This window comes from Prinia subflava, chromosome 4, assembly GCF_021018805.1.
Source record: "Prinia subflava isolate CZ2003 ecotype Zambia chromosome 4, Cam_Psub_1.2, whole genome shotgun sequence".
NCBI classification, from domain to species: Eukaryota; Metazoa; Chordata; class Aves; order Passeriformes; family Cisticolidae; genus Prinia; species Prinia subflava.
The window spans coordinates 49,702,597-49,723,360 of record NC_086250.1 but is presented as its reverse complement, the minus strand read 5'-3'; the positions used below and the strand labels follow the sequence as shown (position 1 = coordinate 49,723,360).

Below are 20,764 nucleotides of genomic sequence, written 5' to 3'. Positions count from 1 at the left end.
CAGCACAGCCTTTGGTGAAATCCACATCAGCTAAAATCTCAAGTTGCACCAAGCTGAATATGACATCACAAATGGAAAAACTGTGCATACTATCAGCTTTTTTCCCTTTCCATGGTTTGCTCTCTTTTCCACAACATCACTCATTATTCTAACAGAAAAATCAGGAGTTATATCCTCAGCAGTGTTAGAGCTACAACATTTTCTCAATACTCACTTTTGGCACATGTGGATTAAATTCTACTGCTCTGTGAATAGCTTCTACTGCATTCATCTCTGCAGTACTCAGCCCTCGCCTTGAGGCAGCCTCTGGAGAAAATCTACAAAAGCAAGGAAACAAACACATTAGGTCAGAAATGCTAGTAAGAAAAAGTCAGAAAAGAAATCTAGAACATGGGCCCATGTAACCAAACTGAGTAATTTTCCTGTGCTCTCCAAACTTCCATAGCAAGTGGAAACTCTGAGTGATCTATTACATCAAGGCCAGTAAAAATCCTAGCAGAAGCGGAAAGCATGTTTGTATCTAATCATGGCAAGAAAGTCAGTTCAAACAGTCCCTTCTCTGTCACTAATCTAAATTTGCTCTAGGTACCTTGCTAGAGACATATGCAAGGCTGCAATTGCAGAAAAAAAAAAAGAAAATAAAAGAAAAAGTAACAAACCAAAAAAACCCTAAAAACCAATGCCAAATTATTGTTGGAGGGTTTCTATTAAAAACAGGTTTGGGGAAGTTTTGAGAAGGTTCCCAACCCAATGCCCCTGGGTCAGGCTGAGATGGAAGCACGATGCAGCAGCAGTAGCAGGTGGTCTACTGGCTGCAGCACCATTGAGGGTAGCATGCCCAAACTGTGGGCAAATCATCTGCCCCAATGAATAAAAAACCAGACCATGCAATCTCTTTCTCACCTCACACCCCACGGCTAACTCCAGAGCTGTACTTGGCAGGCAGACACCACAGGGAAAGCTGTGACAACCTTAGCCCTGCCCTCCCAAGCTGGAGTCGCTGTGTAGGGAGGAAAGATGTTGCAGTAGGTACTGGCGATCTACAGGATAAAAAGAATGAAAGAAAATTACTTAGATCTTGATGTGTACATACACTTTAAAAACAAAAACTGTCAGGATGTCAGTCAAGAAAATGGCTTTCCACTCCACTTGCTTTTCAATTTTAGGGGGCATTCGACCCTCAGGTGCACAGACACAACTCTGCCTGAGATTTGTGTGAAGGCATCTGAAAGCAGAATGGGGATTTTTGAGCTCCATCTCACAAGGAGCTGAGCATCCTTTCAGAGTGGGCCAGTGCTCTCAAGTCCACAGGCATTAAATAGATGTGCTCAGCACCTTGGAAGGTTAAGACCCAAGAGAAAAACATAAAAGGAATGAACAGATATTTGTGTCTCTAAAAACGTGAATGTCATCTACCTCTCAGAATCCCTGACATAATAATGCTAAATCCACCTGCCGCTATTTAATTAGATGAGCAGTCTGCTGACAGCACTTGTAAAATGACATCATTACCAGTGCATCCACATTTAATTATTACCTTTTTGTGGTCAGGTTCACACAAAGTTGAAAAGGTTCAGCCACACAACCCTTTTCAGTTGCATCTTCACTATACTATCCAGGAAGCCAAAGCTCAACCAGACAGTATATATAAAACTCAAACAAGAAATGAATTTGTGCTATTTCTCTTCTTTTCCTCTTTCTTAGCATCTCAAGTGCAATGTTTCATCACTACAAATCTTTTAGATAGAAAGTAATTTTATCAATTTACTGCAGGTCTTAATTTTCCTGCTAAATCAGCAGACTGTTAGGGTGTGGGCTCAGCTAAGAAAAATCTTACATTAAATCAGAAATTTTGCTGGACAGTGGTTCTTAAGCACTTACTTGTCAGAGACAGCTCTGGCTTTGAGCAATGCAGCTGTGTAACATATTGTTGCTGATTTTGGTAAACTTATATCTGTTGAAAAGAAAGGAAAAAAGTAAACATTTGAAAACTTAAAAACATGGAGAAAGAAAAGTGATTGTCACTTAAGAGTAACTGTGACACACAAAACAATTAGTACGTGAACTCAGAATACTTTCTCACCTTGGGACTTTTGCTGCCATGTCACATGGATTTTTAGATTTCCACCTGATATACAGGCTTTAAAATGTGTGTTAAGGACCTCTGGAACTGCTGTTTAAACAGCGACTGGTTTCCTTAGAGAACTCGTTCAAAGAGTGGCATGATAGAGACAAAATTAATTCATTACTCCATACATAAATGTATAGATAACTTGGAATACCTGAATTTTCCATAGTTCACAAAATATCTAAGTAATAGCTGAGGGCTATCTTACTCACTCTTCATGTTTTCACAGAGAAGCAGTTGTCTAATATGAGTATGTGGCAGTTAAGACAGCTGTTCAAGTAATAATGAATTTGACTTGCAAGCAACCAACCAGTAGATTGATTGAAGTTAAAAGATCAACAGTAAAATAAGGTGTTTTGCCTCTTAGGAAAGTATTGCACCAAACACACATTCACCAGACACTCTCTGGCCATTTTACCCTGTTCCAGAGACACACAGGAACAATAAACCTGACTTAACCCATTAGTTAATTTATACGTGTTTTCTACCAGCAAATTGGCAATATGCATTCAAAAGGTAGACGGACATGCTTCTTAACTGACTTAACTGATAGATTTGTTCTCACTGTTACACAGAATTGACTTCCACACTTTTATTCTCTTGGTGTGACCCATGGAGATGTCCTGTGCAGGGCTAGGAGTTGGACTTGATGATCCTTGTGGGTACCTTCCAACTCGTTTATTTTGTGATTCTGTAATCTACCCAGCAGTCACATATTGAGACTGAAATATTCCAGCATTAAAAATTTAAAATTACAGATATGTGGAAAAAACCCAAGTCACAACAGACCAAACCCACTAAAGGCTGAATTCTGCAAACCCTTCTGTACATGCTGATAACTTCCCACAGCAAACAGAAAACACAGCACAGCAAATACAAGGCACTGAAGTAGGTCCACTGCAGCAGTGAGGAGCAGCTAATTCGACTGTTGCTCTAAGAAACTATCTGTCCCTTGATTTGTCATTAAACTTGATTAGAAAGACAAAATTACCATGATAACTTGGTTACTTTAGGATTAACAGACACTTGTTATTCACTGAACTTGTGTGCCTTGCAAGATAGGGCTCCAGAAGGGAGTTAAATAGGACAAGCAAGTCATACCTCAGCAGTCACCATCCTTCACTTATTAATAACCAAGCAACCAGGCACAATGTTATTCTGTGAGACAGAAAAGATTGCCAGAATGACTGAAGCACTTTGAAAAGGCTACCTTTTAAATCCTATTATCTTTTCATGCACTTGCACTTCGAGATGTACATATCCCACTGGAGGCTTCCCTACAATATATTGCAACTATAATTTGTATGTTGTATTTTGAGTATGTAATTGTAGTGACTAAAGTAATTAAAATCAACAGGATGCAGAGCAGTTTGGATGACAGATATGTTAATTACTCCACTAACAGAAGATAGCTACAGACACAGGCATGAGCAGATCTTCAGTGACAGGAAGAGAAAATATTTCTGAACACATCCAATAACTCCCTTTATACCAAGTTTTCCTTAACATCAGGAGTTAAAAGTTATTTCCAGTAAACATTTTAAATATATTAAAACAAAACACTATCTTCTAGAAGACAGTAAGTGTTCCTGAGCTGGAAACATCTGTGCATATAGATTGCAAGACAATTCACAATGAACAGCTGGCATTTGCAAGGAAGAGAAACGTGGAAGAGAAAGAAAGATGAGCTAAGGCTCACCTTAGTGAGATACAATATGTGAATCCTTTCTGCAGAAGAAAAGGGATTTCTCAAAGACTGTTCAAATCTGATCACCCATGGTCAAGAACAACAAAAGCAAACAGAAGGATTATTTTGTTATCAAATCAAATGAAATAAATACTGAGAGAAGATCCAGCTGTTTCCTATGCAGACCCACATGGAACACCAGAAAAAAAGAAGAGTTGCTTAGGTAAAAGACAACATTGGCACAACAATAAAAGTTCAGAATCAAATTTAGGCTGCAGATTAAAAGAAAGTTTCCGTGAAATGAACAACTGAGGGAGATTTCAAGGTAGAACAGTGGGGCAAAAACCCCAACCAATTCTAGGATGGAGCTTGCCCAGCTCACAGAGGGGCAGTATCATGCAGGGAATGCAACACCAGGGGCCCTGATTCAGCCAGGAGGTCTCTTCCAGTACTATGCTCCTAGAGAGCAAGCAGCACTTGTTTGAGGATAATACTTATAGACCCCTAGCAATAGAAGAACTGGATACAAATGTCCATGCTTATCACAGAATCACGGAGTGGTTGGAGTTGGAACTGAGCTCTGGACATCATCCAGTCCAACTGAGACAGCCCTTACAGGTCCATGCCTGCTTGCTTTCAAAAGCATTTTTCTTTTTGTTTGCTACATATTAGACCATAAGTATCTGGTCTTGCTATATGCTGGTCTATGACTACAATACTTTAAAATCCTCATATAATTTTGGCTTCAACTCCAAAACTGCACCCTCATATTTGAGAGAGAGGCATAAACAATTATATCTGGTAACAACTTGAGTTTAGCAAGGGAATTGTGTCCAAACTAGTCCTAGGAGATATGTACTCTGTCAGGAACCAAAGCAAAGTTTTAATAAATGACTGTGTCCAGCTCTGTGAGCCATCTGGCAAAATATCTTCGCATACACTGCTTCCCACCCTCCTGTGATTACTTCTGGAGCTCCCACAATGTGGTGAAAAATACGACTGTTATTCTGATGTCAAATCCATCAGGACATTTTTGCCTAATATAAAATAATGTGTCAATCTAGCAAAGGCTCTCCTTCTTATTGCTTGTATTGTTAAATAGAATACAAAAATCTAGATTTAAAGCATAAGCATTTTCTTTCAGTAAGCCCCCATCCTGTACAGGGAGAGCTGGGAAAGTGATTTGCTTCTTAAGCAGTTGCTTATGAGATTGAATTGATGGAAAGATGTAGAGTGTGCCATATATCATCTAAAATGGTCATGGGATGTACTGTTCTTATCAATAGCAACTAAGCCCAAAAATGATGAATCTGGATATGGAATGATGCAACATTCCATACCAAGTCAGCAGAAGGCTCTAAACATGGAGAGATAGGCAAGTTGCAATTGTGTTAGTCATTAATAAATGCAAAAATGTAAGTCACTGATTACAAATGATTCCCTGTTTTGCACAGGTGGTAGGAAGAATTGCTTATAGATTGAAAGCACTCTAGCAAATAAATATGTAGAGGCTGGATCAGTGATTGACAGAAGAGAGATACAGTCATCTATAAAGACACAAACATTAAGAAAGAAAGTGAATTATGCTGATACAAATGGTTAAAAAAACAAGAGTAGTATGATGGAAATCATTAAAGAAAAGTACAAGCTGAGCATCAGGGGAAAAACACTATCAGAAAGATTTCATATCCCATTAGAACAATGATCACATTTTCCAAAAAAACGTAGTAGAAAACATGCTGGAGGGAGCCTAACTATGAACTTGGTGCTTACAAAAACCAGTTCTGATTTTCTGTACTTTTGGTATTCTTTCTCAGTAGTGGGAAACACTCCAGTCAAACATGTTAGCTAGCCACTATGTTAGAATGGGAAAACCATTTCAGCACATACAAGAAGTCTTTCTTTTGCCATGACCCCAACTAAAATTTATGCTATTCAGATATGGAAAGACTTACAACTGCTGATTTTAAACATTTCGTATGCCACTCTTGCTGTGCTGTATCAGTGACCAAGTAAGTGTCAGCCACTTTAACCTGACCGAGTTCAATCCTTAATGCCTGTAGAGGGGAAGGAATAATTTCTGCTAAAGAAAGTTAAAGGGAACAAGACTAGTACAATTACTTTAGACTTCTTGTGCTTTTGCACAAATAGGAAAAACAAAAAATTGCTACAGAATCATAGGTTAAAAAACCAGAAACCAGATGGTATGAACAGATACAGAATTGATGCTGAAACCTAGCTGAAGTGACAAGTGATTTTGATATGGAGGAAAGAAATCAGTTCTTGCAAGCAGAAGCTGGAAAGTTGTGACAGGAACAAAAACTATTCTCTCAGATATTACTGTTCCACAGACTGGAGGTCTTGATTTGCATCTCTTGGAGAACTAGATTAGGGTTTGGTATAACCATAATTAAAAGTAACTTTCTCTTACGGTATCTCTTTCAAAGAAGCAAAGGGTTATTAAATACTGTGTATGAGGGAATGGCTGCTTTCCTACTGCCACCTGCTACATCTTTAACTTTGAAGAAAACTCTTCATTGCATTTAGAACATCTACCCAGTTAGCTCCACCAGGTAGAATATCTCCAAAATGTCAAATATAAACATGGCAAGTAATGAAACTATCTACAACACCCCTGGAGACCATAGCTAATGTAACTGAAGGCTGCATGCAATTGCTTCATCAATTTGCAAATCTCTACAAAAGAACTGCCTTCAATATAAATAGAATTTACATGCATAATCTGTAAGGACAACAAGAAATTGGACAGAAGGGGGCAGAGAAAAAAGAGCAGCCCTGAACAGGCTACATTTTAGAAAAGTCACTTCTCTGTGTTCACTGCTTGGATTTCACTAAGTTAGAAGTATTCCAAGAAAAAGAAGTCTCTGCTTCTAAAGTGTTTCTTCAAAGGCCTGCATTTTGATTTAACACTAGTAGGATTCTGCTTCAGTAAGCTGATACCAAATAAAAAAGTGCTAAAGCATAGAGCAGAATGAGATCTTTTGTATTCAAAGCCCATTTCGTTTCTGTGCATCCTGTGCTCTAAAATATTGTCTCAAGTGAACTCTGCATTTGGGACTCTGGCAGGGTAGCATGGTCTTTCTCCTTCTCTGCAAAGGGGTATGTGAGAGAAAAATCTGTGTAAGGTGTTCATCCTGCAAACCAGAAGGTTTATAGTCTCACAGGAAAACACTGTACTATTAAAAAATGAAAGCAAGGACAGATTTAGAGAGGAATCATTGCAACACTAAGATTAAATACAGAGGCATCCATTCTTTCTAAACCTGATTTTAAATTGCCAGAAAAGTCTGAGTTTTCACACAGTGCCCAGGTTATCACTTAATATCTATCAAAGCAACTGGCTGCCCAGGGAAATTAATAAATCAGTTGCTCTAAGCATCACTACAAGCAGACCAACTCCCCCAGCCATAACTATTTCTGCTGTAAATAACATGGATATGTGTTAGATCAGAGCCAAAAATATTTTCAGAATGCAACAGTATTTAGGTCATCCTCACTCTATTGACAGACACTGAACTCTGAAACCATAATGATGTAGCTCAGCAACAGTGCATGCTGTTCCACTAATGAGACCCTTTTTCCATGAATAATGAGTATGGACATCAGCTCTGTTGCCAGGTACATAATATAAACACAATTTAACACATGGCTTTTGGTAAAGCAGTGCATCTGCTTGCAGAGGCTGAGGTTTCACATGATGTGGTCCAACATTTCAGCCCAGGGTGGGGGCAGACTGCTCAAGGAAATAATTTGTTCATATGTTATCAAAATACAATAAATCAGGTTTGGCCTTAGTCAAAAAAAAAGTGGAGTGGGACCAACAGAAACTGCAGATAGGAAAGCATAAATGAGTTCAGTGTTTTATATTCCAATAAATCTTACAACACATGAAGCTGATGAGTTCTAAAATGAGCTGAGACTCCCTGAGACAGGCCTTCTGAGACTCATGAGCTGTAAGGGTTGTACTGGTTAAGCCTGTGTTTGCTGAGTCCTTTTGCAAACCTAGTGCATACACACACCATACCAAAGTGTGAGTTGAAACTGCCTGTGTTCAATCAGCCAAGGTAAGAGCTTTATTTTTAAAAGTCTTATTTGTTCTGACTCTATCAGATGTTTTTGAGAAAATGAAACACACTTTCAAGTTTTATCAACTTCCATGACATAAAGTGCTGCTATGGTATTGTTTAAAATCAGGGATCAGTGCTTTTAGTGTGCCAAAGTAGAGCTCGCACTGGAGTTTAGTCTTGAGATTTGAGAATACAGGCTTAATATCCTGTTCTGTCACAGTTCTGCTATTTCCCAGGACTATTACCTCATAACTACATTGCAGACTAGAAGGTGCCAACATACTGTCATGCCCAGGGAATAAAAATCAGCATTTCTACTTGCTTTTTACATGGCAAAATAAAGAGCATAGGAATCTCTTCCAGTGTCACAGGAATTACTGAAATACAAGCAGCTACTGGAGACACTCTGATGTTTTCACTTTAACTGCCAATTTCTTCAATCAGACTAAGTAAACCAAAATCTCTACCAGAGTCATTACTGCTACTGAATGGCAGTACTTAAGGGCCTGGGTGACATTTTGATCTTTGCCTAGAATGAATTGATTCCAAAAAGAGCTGAAAACATTCTGAACTGGACTGGTAGGAGTGATTATCATTAAAGTTCCTTGTAATCAGCTCCTTATTTATTTTTTTTTTAATAGCCTCACCTCTGCCACAGTCTACTGCAGAAATCTGAAATCTGGCAGGATGATCATGTTAGTACCCAGCCAACGGTCTATTATGAGCCTCATTTAAATTTGTCTTAACTTCCTAAGTTACAAGATGTTAGAAGAAAGCAGTTAGCACACATTCAGTGGGAACTTTTGCATATTTTTTGGCTATACCATCCAAAGATTCATTGCTCAACAAGTACAGGTGTCAGTGCTCCAGTGAACATGCACCATCCCTTTGCCAAGGTTCTATGTGATGATTTGGGCCCAAGTGCTGGGGCTGATAGGCAGAAGCCTCTGTCTGCAGGAGCTCTTACTGTTCTGCCTTTGGCACCCAGGCAATGCAACAGAGAATGACAAATGAAGAGGAGGCAGAAGGCACAGAGAAAAGGGTAGGTGGAAAAGACTTTAAGACAGAAGTTGTAAAGTGGAAGGCAATGTATATTGACCATTGCTGTTCTGATTTGGATAGGGAGTTAGGAAAGGCAGAAGAATGGAACTGAGAATGAGCTGTTACTTGGCTTATTCAAGGAGCCTCTGGTAGGAAGTGGGAGCAATTAAAAGCTAAAACTGAGCATGCAGATGAGAAGACAATTTAGTAAGCAAACGAGACAGAAGAGCAGCTAATTCCTTAAAAGAATCCATGAGAAAGAGAAACGAGCACTGTGGATATAGGCTCCAATGTCCATATTGGTAGGCATTTATACAACAGCAGCTCAAATAATGTCCATCTATCTTTTCCAAAACTGTGGATGTTTCAAGCCTTAAAATGTTTGTTCAACGAATATCAGAGATAATAAAAGCTAGCAGTTGAAAATATCTTAAAGGCTACAAGATCAACCTGGCAAAAGAGTTAAGAAACATCAAAATTAAAGCTACATAGTTTTCACCTAAGTCAGCTATTTGATCCATGCAGGTTATGATCTCATTTCTAGTTGTATCCTTATGTCATATTCCTTCCATAAACTGCCATAACCCAGTGCACAGAATGACACTTTTCTGAGGATGAATGAGGACTGTGTAGTAACACAATAGGAAATTGAGAGCTGCAGGTTCCCTGATTCACTGTTGTAGTTTAGATTTATCCACAATTCATTTGATGCAGAACTTGGAAAGTGGCTACTGAGTAAGCCAAGGACTGCACTAAGAGGAAGAATAGTGGCACTGTGCAGGCTGATAAATGGTGCTCTAGAGAAATGGATTGTATTCCTGTTTTTGTCACCCAGTTTTTACCCAATACAAGGAAAACTCAGTTAATTTGAACTAAACAAAGTAAGCCAGTTGGTGCTTCTGCCTCTGCATCTCTGAAACCCTGGTTTCTTCAAGTGTAAAGAGCCAGAGCTCCAGCAGCTGTGATTTGAACATGAAAAGCTGCAATACTGCATAAACCAATGTTTACTGAAAAACAACAAGAATAAAAATTGAAACGTCCACCTAGTCTTCTGAGCTTTCCAAGGTTTCCCTGTAAGACATGAAGTCTGCTACTCACTAGACTGCTATCAAATTAAATCAGTGTTTTCTTCTACGCTACTAAGTCAACATTCCCAGGTAATTCCATGGGGGAACTGACAATCTTTTCTTTAAAAAAGGTTTGAATAGCATGCAGTAAAAATTCTGCAGAACCTAAACAGTCATTCCTTTAACATCAACAGAAAACAAAGAAAGCACAAGGAGAGCTGCTAGTGAGTGCCATCACCCTGTACAATGATTTCAGCATGGGTTGGCAGAAAAAATTAACAGTATTTAATCTTTGGATAAAGGATTGTGTAAGGGCATGCCTATCAATTTAATTACAGTGTTTCCCAAATTTTAGGAGTTTGACTTAAATATATTTCTTTTGTGTGTGTCACCCAGAGAAAGTACAAATACATTTTTGAACTTACCATCATACTTTGCTAAGACTGCCTGGACATCTGCATACGCTTGCAGTTCCAACAAAGCCTCCAGCAGGTTTTCATGGATATTGAACATGCTGAGCAGGGGAAACTCCTTCATCAACTACAACCAATAACATATAAAAGGGTTAGATTATTAAAATGGAGAAGAGTTTGTTGTTCAAAGTGCACTGAAATAGACAACACCAAGTGAAAACTCCTCAGCTCCCCTTGCTCTTAGTTCTTTCCCAGAGTTCACTATTATCTCAGAAATTTCTGAGCCCATAATGGATACTAGGTCAGGTTCTTGTCAAGACATGCTTGTATGGATTGTAATCAGTCAAATCCAATAACCCAGCTATCTGAATATATAACTCTCCTTCAAGGAACAGGCTTTTTCAAAGTAGTTCTTGTTCTGGGAAAGAATCTTCACCAGTGTAGCTCCAGTGTATCAGTAGTACATAATCCAGCACCTCCCTGATATATTAGTGGAAAAACCAGAAAATACATTGAAAAAACACAATATAAAATGAGAGAAGCTTACATATATGCAGCTGCATTACTGATACTCAATTGCACCTCTTTTTTTTAAGTCACACATGTAAGAAGCGTTTTTACTGCAGAATTGATTAAACAATATTTTTTATTGTCAGAGTGATTCTCTAAAGAACTGAAGTGTTAAAAGATCTTTGGTTCCTTGTGTTCCCTTCATGGTTGTTTAACTGCTCTTGTGATGTAGATTCAGCACAAAAAGGTCCCTGACAGTGAAGAACTGGGGTAGCTGATATTACCACTGCTTCTCAGGAACTTGCAGGGAAATACTAAAATTTACAACCTCTCTGATAGGGTTTATGAGAACAGAAATACTGTAACATGCCAAGTAAAGAATATGATTCAAGGTCAGCCTTGCTCTACTTGAAAATAATAAGCCAGATCTGAAAACTCTGACACTTAATACACCTACCTTTCAAGATGTAAACAGCAAAACTGATGGGAACCAGCAAATCTTAATCTCACAAACAGGTAAGATAAAAGTAAAAAGGATTTAAACAAGAGGGATGGATTTTCACCAAGAACTTCAAAAAATTAGAGACAGGTAATGCACTGGGACTTCTTCACTCTATTAAGAAAGAGACCTTAACAGGTAAACAGCGAAGAAAAGCAGAGAATTTCTTTCTTTTGGAATGGTCTGGTAAAAGCTAACGCAAGAACTATTCTGAGCTTAAGAATCTAAATTTGTCTGTCTGGAATAGCATTGACTTTGCTGCAGTTTGAGGATTCTCAGAAGATGAAAGCAAGAACATCAGTGTTTTGTTTAACTGATTATATAAATTTCTGGTGAGAGTCAGGATCATTGAGAGAGCAGCTGAAAGAGGTCACTGAACTTTTCATGTTAATGCATGGGGAAAGCCATAAGCTCCCAGTTTCATTGGTAGGAGCTGAACCTGTGAAAAAGCAAAACAAAACTGCAGAAAGTTTGCTTTTCTCCTCCATTAAAAAAAAAAAAAAAAAAAGTCCACAGATTCTGAGATCTTGATGCTCATGTAGGTTAAGTGGAAAGGTTTGAGAATAAAACAAAAAATTTAAGTCATTGTTTGTGAAGAGAAGTAAGCGCAGGTGAAAATTCACATACTTGGATTCCTTACTTAAAGATCCATCATTAAGTCTACCTCTCTTCATTCTTGTTCTTACTCACTATTGGATTTTTAAGAGAGGAAGCTACTATTTGGCAGGAAAGAGCATGACAGAATTTGGCTCTACATAAATGTGATTTAAAGTTCAGAATGAACATCTTGCAAAGAAACCCCTCTAAGGGATTAAGAAAGATTATCCCTGCTCATTGAGAATGAATAACGGCTGGCAAAATAACATTCCCTCCATCAGTGAAGAAAAGGGAAGAGCTGCAGCTAGTTACAGATGTACTCTGGCCAGTACAAGCTCTTGCTCTGGTTCTCCACCTCTCACTGACATCACTCACTGATTATTTTTTTTGCTGTTTAAATTAGGTTCTGTCAGAGTGATAAAGCCTGTCTCAGACAGCAGAGGAATAAAGGTCACTGTCTGGACTGCCAGGCCTCCAAACTGAAAAGTGTTAATAAAGGTTTCATCTGGGAAAGGTCGAGCGTTAAGAAGTCCAACCCAGTAATATTGAACTCAGTTAATACTGTAGCCTCAAAAATAAAACACCTCAAGTGACCACTCAGCTATTTGAACACTGACTGTGCATAATTGACAGCATGTTTGCTATTAAAAAAAAAAAAAAAAAGAAGACGAACTCATTTCTCTGTCATATCTGGATGTAGAGTTTCTAGTTCTCACTGCAAATAATTTCCAGTCACAGCAAAAATTTGTTTACTGAGAAACATGCCAGAAAGTAAAGCCACTTGGATGGAAGAATATTATGACAGGTCATCTTTCAGGTCTCATAGTGAAAACAAACACTGGGGAAGAAAAAAACTGCCCCATAGGTCTGGTGACTGGTCAGGGCAGGCCACATACTGGGTCATGCTGAGGAGCAATGGGGAGCAGACCGAGCTTGCTCCCCTCCCTAGCAGATGGAGGGGGAGCTGGCTCATGCTCCACACAGAGATGTAAAGATGGGCACATTATTCCCCAACACAAGATGAAAAACACACCCTGGAGTTCCCCAGATCTGTACATCATTAGCTCTAATCTGGCCTCCAGTTTAAGAGGCACAGACATCCTTTTGCACCCAAAGATTTGTTCTCTGCAAAGCTACAGACCAGTATTTGCCAAATCATTTGGTTTATAAATTTTAATTATTTTTACTTGTTTACTGTAACCTGAGAAATACTTTTAAATGGCAAGCACTGCAGTGGAAGACAAGATGAAGGCTCTGCTATCATCTTTCTCCACACCTTCAGACCTCAAGAGACAGCCATCAAATTCAGCACTCAAGATTTCCTGAGCCAGAGAGTCACTACAGCATTTCACATATACACTGCTTAGACTAAAAATGCCATTGTAAAATTCCTGTTAGTTGGTTTCTTGGCTGCTATTAAAGAGAAGTGTTCCATTGAGCTAAACTCATTTTCACACTGTGTGAAAACAAACACCACATGACTATAAATGTATTCCCCCCTTACAACATGAGGATATTCAAATAGCTGTTGGACATATCATGCTAAATCTATGTTCACACAGATTTTACCCTGAACTTGTATTGGTCAAAATACTCCCTAGCTATCAAAGTCAGACCTGGAGCTGGGTTAGTACATATTCTGTTCCAACCCCTCTGCACGTCTGGGGGAAAATAAGTACAGGTGTAGAAAGTGGAGCTGCTTTTCTTTGAAAGAGTCATCAGGTATACTGCAAATATACAGAAAAGGTAGCTTTTGCAGATAATGCAGTTTTAATTTTTTAGATAAATAATACTTTGGGAATAGAAATTTGCAGAAAAACTCTGGAAGTAAGTCTGACACAATCCAACCATATCTGGACACCAGTCCCAGAAGCACTCTACTCCCAGACTCACTTCAATTCAAATTACAGGGTGTAGGTTCACTGATTTTGTGACTGATATGAAAAAATAATGATTGGAAAAAATGCTTAATGGTACAAAGAAATCCACATCTGATTTGTTGGATGAGGAACAAGTTTTATCTCCCAAAGGACATTTATTGAAGGAGATTCCCTAACTGACAGTTATTGGCATTTTCATTTAGATCTAATTTTTTAAACATTTTCAAGGAATGTAGCTTTTATGTCTGCATCCATTATTCTCCCTGTGACAAAGTGAACATCATGAATCAATTAACCAAGAAACATTATTTGTGTAGAAACCCACTATGACCTGCACTTTATGTCTACAACTAGACCCCAGGACTGAAGGGAATACAAAGGTGGACAAATGAATAATGTTTTATATATAACCTGCTGTTGACACATTTATTCTCCATTTGCATTATTGTTGTATGCATGGTCATAAATGTTATGGGCAGGGCATGCAATCGTTCATGGCTGCTTGTACTCCTATCTTCTCCACAAACAGTAACATTTGTCAGATCAATGTATTCAACTGAATGTGTTCATAAAAAGGAAGTGTGAATTTATCTCAAAATAAAGACACAACAAGAAAACAAGGGAAATTAAATGCAAACAATGAAACTGTCACAATCTTAATTCCTAATGCATATATGTTCCTGCAGTGGGTATCTGAAATGGAAAACTCTGTCTCCTAAAAAAAGAATGACTGAGGCTGCCACCTTTCAGGTGCAAGCGTCCACCAAAACTGAAGGACCGAGCACACAGTATGGATAGCACCAGCATTTTCACAAGGGCTTTGCATAAACTGCTTTATGGTATATGACCCATAATCTGTTAACTGAACAAGGTAGGGAAGATAAAACTCCAAGCCATTTCTGAGTAGAAAACCAGAAGTCTCCATTCCTGTGAACTTCACTGTCTGCAGATGACCTTTCAGATTCTCAGCTCTGACTGAAGCTCACCCTGGGCTTGAGGCTTTCGCAATGTCACTCCATGTTGACCTTCTGATGTCTAATTAGATACACTAACTCCTAAGTTGTTCTCACCTGGCAAGGACAGAAGGGCAGAAACACTGTCAGCAGACTAAAGTAAGCACACAAAAAGGCTCTCCTAACAAAGTCAGATGCTTAAAAATTAGTCTAACTCCTGGTCCTAAAAGTGCAACTCATTTCACCATTGTCTCATTCTGAGTGGGATTCATGTGATGTAAACACATCATAGGTCTTGGAATTGGAGAATTATCTAAAATACCCTGGACCTAACTGAATTAAAGTTCTGCTTAATTATAGCAAAAGTAGGATTCTGCCAATCCTTCAAGTTCTTTCATTCCTTCAAGTGCTGCATTCCATCTGGTAAATAATCACTGTTTTGTTTGGGAGCAGCTCTACAGTTACACTTTTACAGCTCAGAGAGGATAGCAGCTAAGAAACCAAATCCATCAGATCCTGTTCTTTTGAAGCTTGAAAATGATTAGCAGTAGGATCCTTCTATTTTCCTCATATGCGGAATTCAGGAAAATTGCAGCTTTAGAGTGTTAGAAAAGAGACCCAGATCCAGTTTACACTAACTCTGGGATGGCATGGGTTTATAATTTCCCAACATTCCATTTTAAATTTGAATTTTGACCAAGTGCTGCCTAACAGTCAAAGATAATATGACTTCTCTTCAGTGTAGAATTAACAATGAGTAAATGAAGTGAAAAATATCTTCCTGAATATGCAAACTCTAAGGAAATATATTAGAACATGCAACCTTTTCGTTCTCTCTTAACTGGAGGATTAAAGTCTTTGGAGTATGACAAGTTCTTTAAGGAATACAATTATGAAAATGCTGTTATTTTGACTATGCTGTAAAAATGCATGTATTTCAGGAATAAAGGGAATTTTAAAGACAGATGTGGCATGAACCTTGAAGAGCACAAGTTGTTCCAAATTATATACTTACTACTAAACAATCACGTTATATAAAACTAGTAACAGTGCTGAAATATAATAATGTTTGTTACATCAAATATTAGTAACTTTAGAGAGCATGAAAATAAAGTCATTACTCCTAGTCCTGCTCAAAAAGAATTACTTTATTTGCATCACAGATCATAGAATGTTTTGGGTTAGAAAGGACCTTGCAGATCATCTAGTTCCAACCCCCCTGCTGAGGGCAGGGATACCTTCTACTATAAACAACCTGCTTATGAAAATTCAAAATAAATATATTTAATTCTCCCTGAAAGTAAAAGTGGTAATAAGAGATGGCAAAAGCAGGAGACAGAAGCAGAATTAATCCTTGAAAGAACATACCAAATTACTTTTTCAGAAACTGATGTATTTTTAGAAGTGGATTTTTAAGTGAAATAAAGTGAGGAAATTATCTAGGAGCTCAAAAATGAGCCAGGAGATTCCAGAGAGACTGAAGACCATAATTAAAGTATTAGACAAGTCTCTGAATATGGAGTGATGCAAGATGGTGGACAAAAAGGAGTCCAGTTACTAGGGCTCCCACCAAGACTATGTGACTGACTAAAACTCTACCTTAACAAAGTGACAATGCTGGAAAGCTGTAATTTATATGAGAAATATAATTGTCAGTTTAGGTAGTAGTCACTAAATTTCTAGCTTTCGAGAGTTCTGGGCAGAATCACACTCACGACTGGAAGTGAGTGGTCTGAGTCATAGAAGATAAAGGAAGGGATAAACATCATCAGGGGAATCACAGAAGTCTGCCTTTAAGAGCCCACTGAAATGAGGGATATTCCAACTCACTCTACTCACTTACCATACCATGTGAATCTGTGACCAAACAAACTGTCATTGAATATGCAGAGATATGAAAATGTCAAAATCAGCATTTATTACTTGCCATTACTGCAGTGCTTGTGTCTCAGAAAAAGAATTAACTGAAGATATCACTTTGTGGTGGAGACTAGCAAATGTCACCATTCACAAGAGTAGCAAATTATATGTAGAAGTATAGTAGTAAAGCATAGTAAAATCTATGACATAACACTTGGTCTCACTGAACTAAGTAATTTCCCTTCAAATTTTAAAAAATGGTACTTTAAACAACTGCTACAGATGTTAATAAAACTAGAATCCCACTCAAGGCAGAGCAGCCTGCCTAACCTGGCGTGTGTAACATAAGCCAAAGAGTCTGACTCACTAATCCTTGCCTCAAGCACAGAAGCATTTGGGAGAGACAGACAGTAGCTGTCCATGCAAGTAGCTGCAGAAATTGTGCTGTTAAGCTGCTAGGGATCACAACATCTTTATTAGGAATAAGTACTCTCTTTGTTTCACACAACTTCATAATTTGAGGTGCAGAACACTATTCTGGCTATGTATTTGTCTCACTCAAGAAGTAGTCAGCAACGCACACAAGAACACAGAATTCAACAGAATATTGAATAGAAACCCTTATTCAAAGCTAACAAAAGAAGTTGCCAAGAAAGTATGCTAGATTTGCAGAACTATCATACCAGCAACTGATCAGAAGATAAAAATCCAACTTACCTATATCATTAAAATTGATTTAGTGTGGTTGAGTACCCTCTCAAACCCTGAAGGTGACATAACCTCCTAAACTATATCAGATGCTTAGGACAGCCTAACTGTTTACAGAACTTTTCATGCAGCCAGTGGATAAGCATGCAGCACTCTTGACAATGTAAGGTCTTAGGTGAACTCTGTGGCATAAAATACACATTTAGTGACTACCTGTAAGCACCAAGAGGAACACACAAATACATTCAACTGAAATATCCTCAGCAAGGTTCTCAGACTTAAATATATAGAAGCAGACTTCCAGGTCCTTAATCATAATCTGAAGAGTAATTTCTCAGCAGATACAACTGATACTAGAAAATATACTTTTCTGACCCTGAAAAAGTGTTTTTCTTTCTATCCTCAAGATTTAAGGAAGACGTGGAGACCTTCTTCTCTCCCTAAACCTCACGCAATTCTGAAAGAAGTTGCTGAGCATAGAGTTGCAATTCCACTGTGTCTCAGAAATATATACTTAATAAGTTCTTATTAAGAACACAAAGCAATCTTCAAGGGAGTGCATGCCCATGGGGCAGGAGATAAATACACTCTAAAATGAATTTCTTTCATCTTCTCTCTGAAAGAGGAAGCAATTAAGAACTTCCACTAGCACACCTCTTGCCTGCCACCCTTCTCTTTCTTAAACATACATCTCCCTTCAGTTAAAGCTTGTTCCACCGAATGTTCTCCAGAACAATCCCAAGAAGCTCAAATTTATTTGAAAATTCATTTTCTTGCACATACATTTTCATCTGGATACTCCAGTGACCCAGTTAATAAAAATGACTGTGTTGGCCTGCTTCTGAATTCAGTGATGCAGTCACTGATTCAGCTGCCCACAAAACAGAGGGAAGTGCCTTTGCTTACCCTCCACATCCTCTCTGTTTTCAATCAATGAAAAACACAAAATGCAAACCTAGCACATTCCTGTTTCCTTCCATTGTAATGGTGAGGGAATCTGAAAAGAGCAGATGGAAAGCAGGTGGCACAAAAAGCTACCCTTGCTCATCACCACTACTGGCTTGCAACATTGTCTGTAAGGAAGATCAGGGATGAAGGGACTCCTGATGAAGATGAAGGGATACCAAAGATTACTCACAGACACCATCATGGCCTTTCGCCTCTGCACATACTAAATTCTCCAAAATCATTTAGAACAAACTACTTAAAATCCTCCTAACATAATCAGTACAACAAATAAAACAACAAGCACTGTAGACTTTCTCCTCAGGGACAGTAAAACAATCCAGTTCCCTCACACACCATATCATGCTCTGTATAAACAATAATAAAACTGGAATAATTCTGTTGACTATGTTGGAGTTATTCCAAAAGTACACTAATCAAAATGAGATCACAAGTTAACTCAATATATACAAATAGTGACAGCTGCTGGTTTCTATAGCAAAATATAGTAAATAATTATCAGCAGAAATACAAGCAAAAGCAACACCTATGTATGACTCCATTACATGCTTCCATGGAAACTCCAGGTTTGCACTTCTCATTAATTCAACTCAACTGAAAGAATTACATTCAAGCAGCAAAGCCAGCAAATAAATACTGTCTCAAAATCAATCACAGAAGCAAATGAAATTCCTACCCAGTTTTTTAAAATTAAAGCACTTTTGATTTTAAACAGTTTTTAAAATCAGTTTTTAAAAAACACCTTGATTTTAAATACCTTCAATATAATATTAAGAAATATAATTTTCCTATCAGCAGTGTATATAACCATAAAATCAAACTGTTATTTAAGTCACCAACAGCTCATTTTCCTTCCATTAAGGTGCTTTAAGTAGAATCTCAGTCTTTTCTTACACAAAATTCAAGCAAGACAATCTGATCCATCAGTAATGTCCTCAAGATGGCCTCATACATGCAATAAATTAAACACTCTCAATATTTTATTTTTTAGAAGTGGCAAAGACTCACTACATCCCAATCATACTTCCCAGATGGTGTCATGAACCTCTTAACACTTCATTTCCATCATGTTCCATGTCTTGAGAAACCTGTTTTCAATCTTTCAAACACAAACACGGCCTCCGCCCTCTGTTCCCTGATGTTAGATTCAGCAGCCCCTAGCCAACATATTCTTCGTAATAATTTATTCTTCAAATAAATTCATCTCCTGCCTCATCAGTCACAAAGAAACCTTCAATGACAGATTCATGTTCTTCAAACCTCTCCATAAGTGTACTATTTATGCCTTCTATGAAGAAATGGAGGATATGCATTCATCAGAAATAAGTAGCTCCAAGCCAGTCTAAGAGAAGCAGCTGCAAAGCTGACTTGACCCTAATCTTGCTCCCAGTGTACTGGAGCTGTGACCTGGAGTTACTGCTGCTTTAATATTTCATCTAGAGACTCACTAATTCTCAGCACTGCTTGCTTAAAATGAAGAGCTCTGGAGGCATCTAAATTCAGTTCTGAGGATTTGGCTCAGTGTCTGTATGTGGAAAAACACAGAATGCATTGATCTGAGTTGAAACTCTCTAAGATGAAATTCTGTCTTTATACCTCCTTTGTCTTGCATCCAGTCCTTTCAATTTAACAAAACATTCCTCGTGAAGAATGTTTTCTGTTCTTTAAGTGTCTAATAACTGATGACTTTGGGTCTCCCTGTTATTGCTGCCTCTCGAGATCCATGTTGTACTTAATTTCAACAATTTTCTGGTTTGCTTATAAATTTCAGACAATTTTATCTCTAGCGAAAAAATAAGTCATTCACTAATCAAAGCTCTGTTTCTCACTTTGCTTAAGAAATCTAGGACTAGACAGACCACCCAAGTCCCCAAACCAAGTGTTCTGCATACACAACTATCCATACACATTGACATCAGCAGAAGAATGCTTCACAGAGTATCAGTTCCCCATAGTCCTATCTACAAATCACAAAACACATTCAGCAGCCCATAGTAAGCTCCAGAATTTGCCATAATTACGATGTGTGATATTTGAATGGGAAATTCAAAATTTTATCTTTCTTGTGTAATAATGCCAGAACTTAGAATTCCAGGATCTGTCCCAAAAACATTTCAGTATTTGTCCCACAGTGCTTGTGTAACAAAATTCATGAAGAATCAGCGGAGCTGGCTGGACTGAAAACAATGTTTCTGAAATCAACATTCTCCCAGTTGACCAGAAGACTGCTAAACCAGGTCCTTCCTCCTCATCCCTCTTTCTCACACTCCTAGCTGTACAATGGCTGTTTTTTTGACAAGCTCTTTTTCAACACCTCTGTCTGGGAGTCTAGTGATTCTGGAGATTGAGAGCTGTGTGACTGAAGAG

The 20,764-nt window shown here is 38.2% G+C and overlaps 1 protein-coding gene across 3 annotated transcripts in view; it reads right to left on the bottom strand.

Annotated features, from left to right (window-relative positions):
• The window catches only part of ST7 (suppression of tumorigenicity 7), a 142,003-nt gene that overhangs the window by 20,725 nt on the left and 100,514 nt on the right, over positions 1-20,764 (bottom strand). For 2 of the 3 annotated variants that reach the window (XM_063396720.1, XM_063396721.1), the window contains exons 9-11: positions 10,437-10,551; positions 1,882-1,954; positions 215-317 (exon numbers count right to left, since the gene is read on the bottom strand). In XM_063396720.1, coding sequence (XP_063252790.1) covers positions 215-317; positions 1,882-1,954; positions 10,437-10,551 — 291 coding nt within the window. Of the gene's footprint in view, positions 1-214; positions 318-903; positions 1,041-1,881; positions 1,955-10,436; positions 10,552-20,764 lie in introns of all 3 variants that reach the window. The other variant, XR_010080286.1, reaches the window with a different exon arrangement.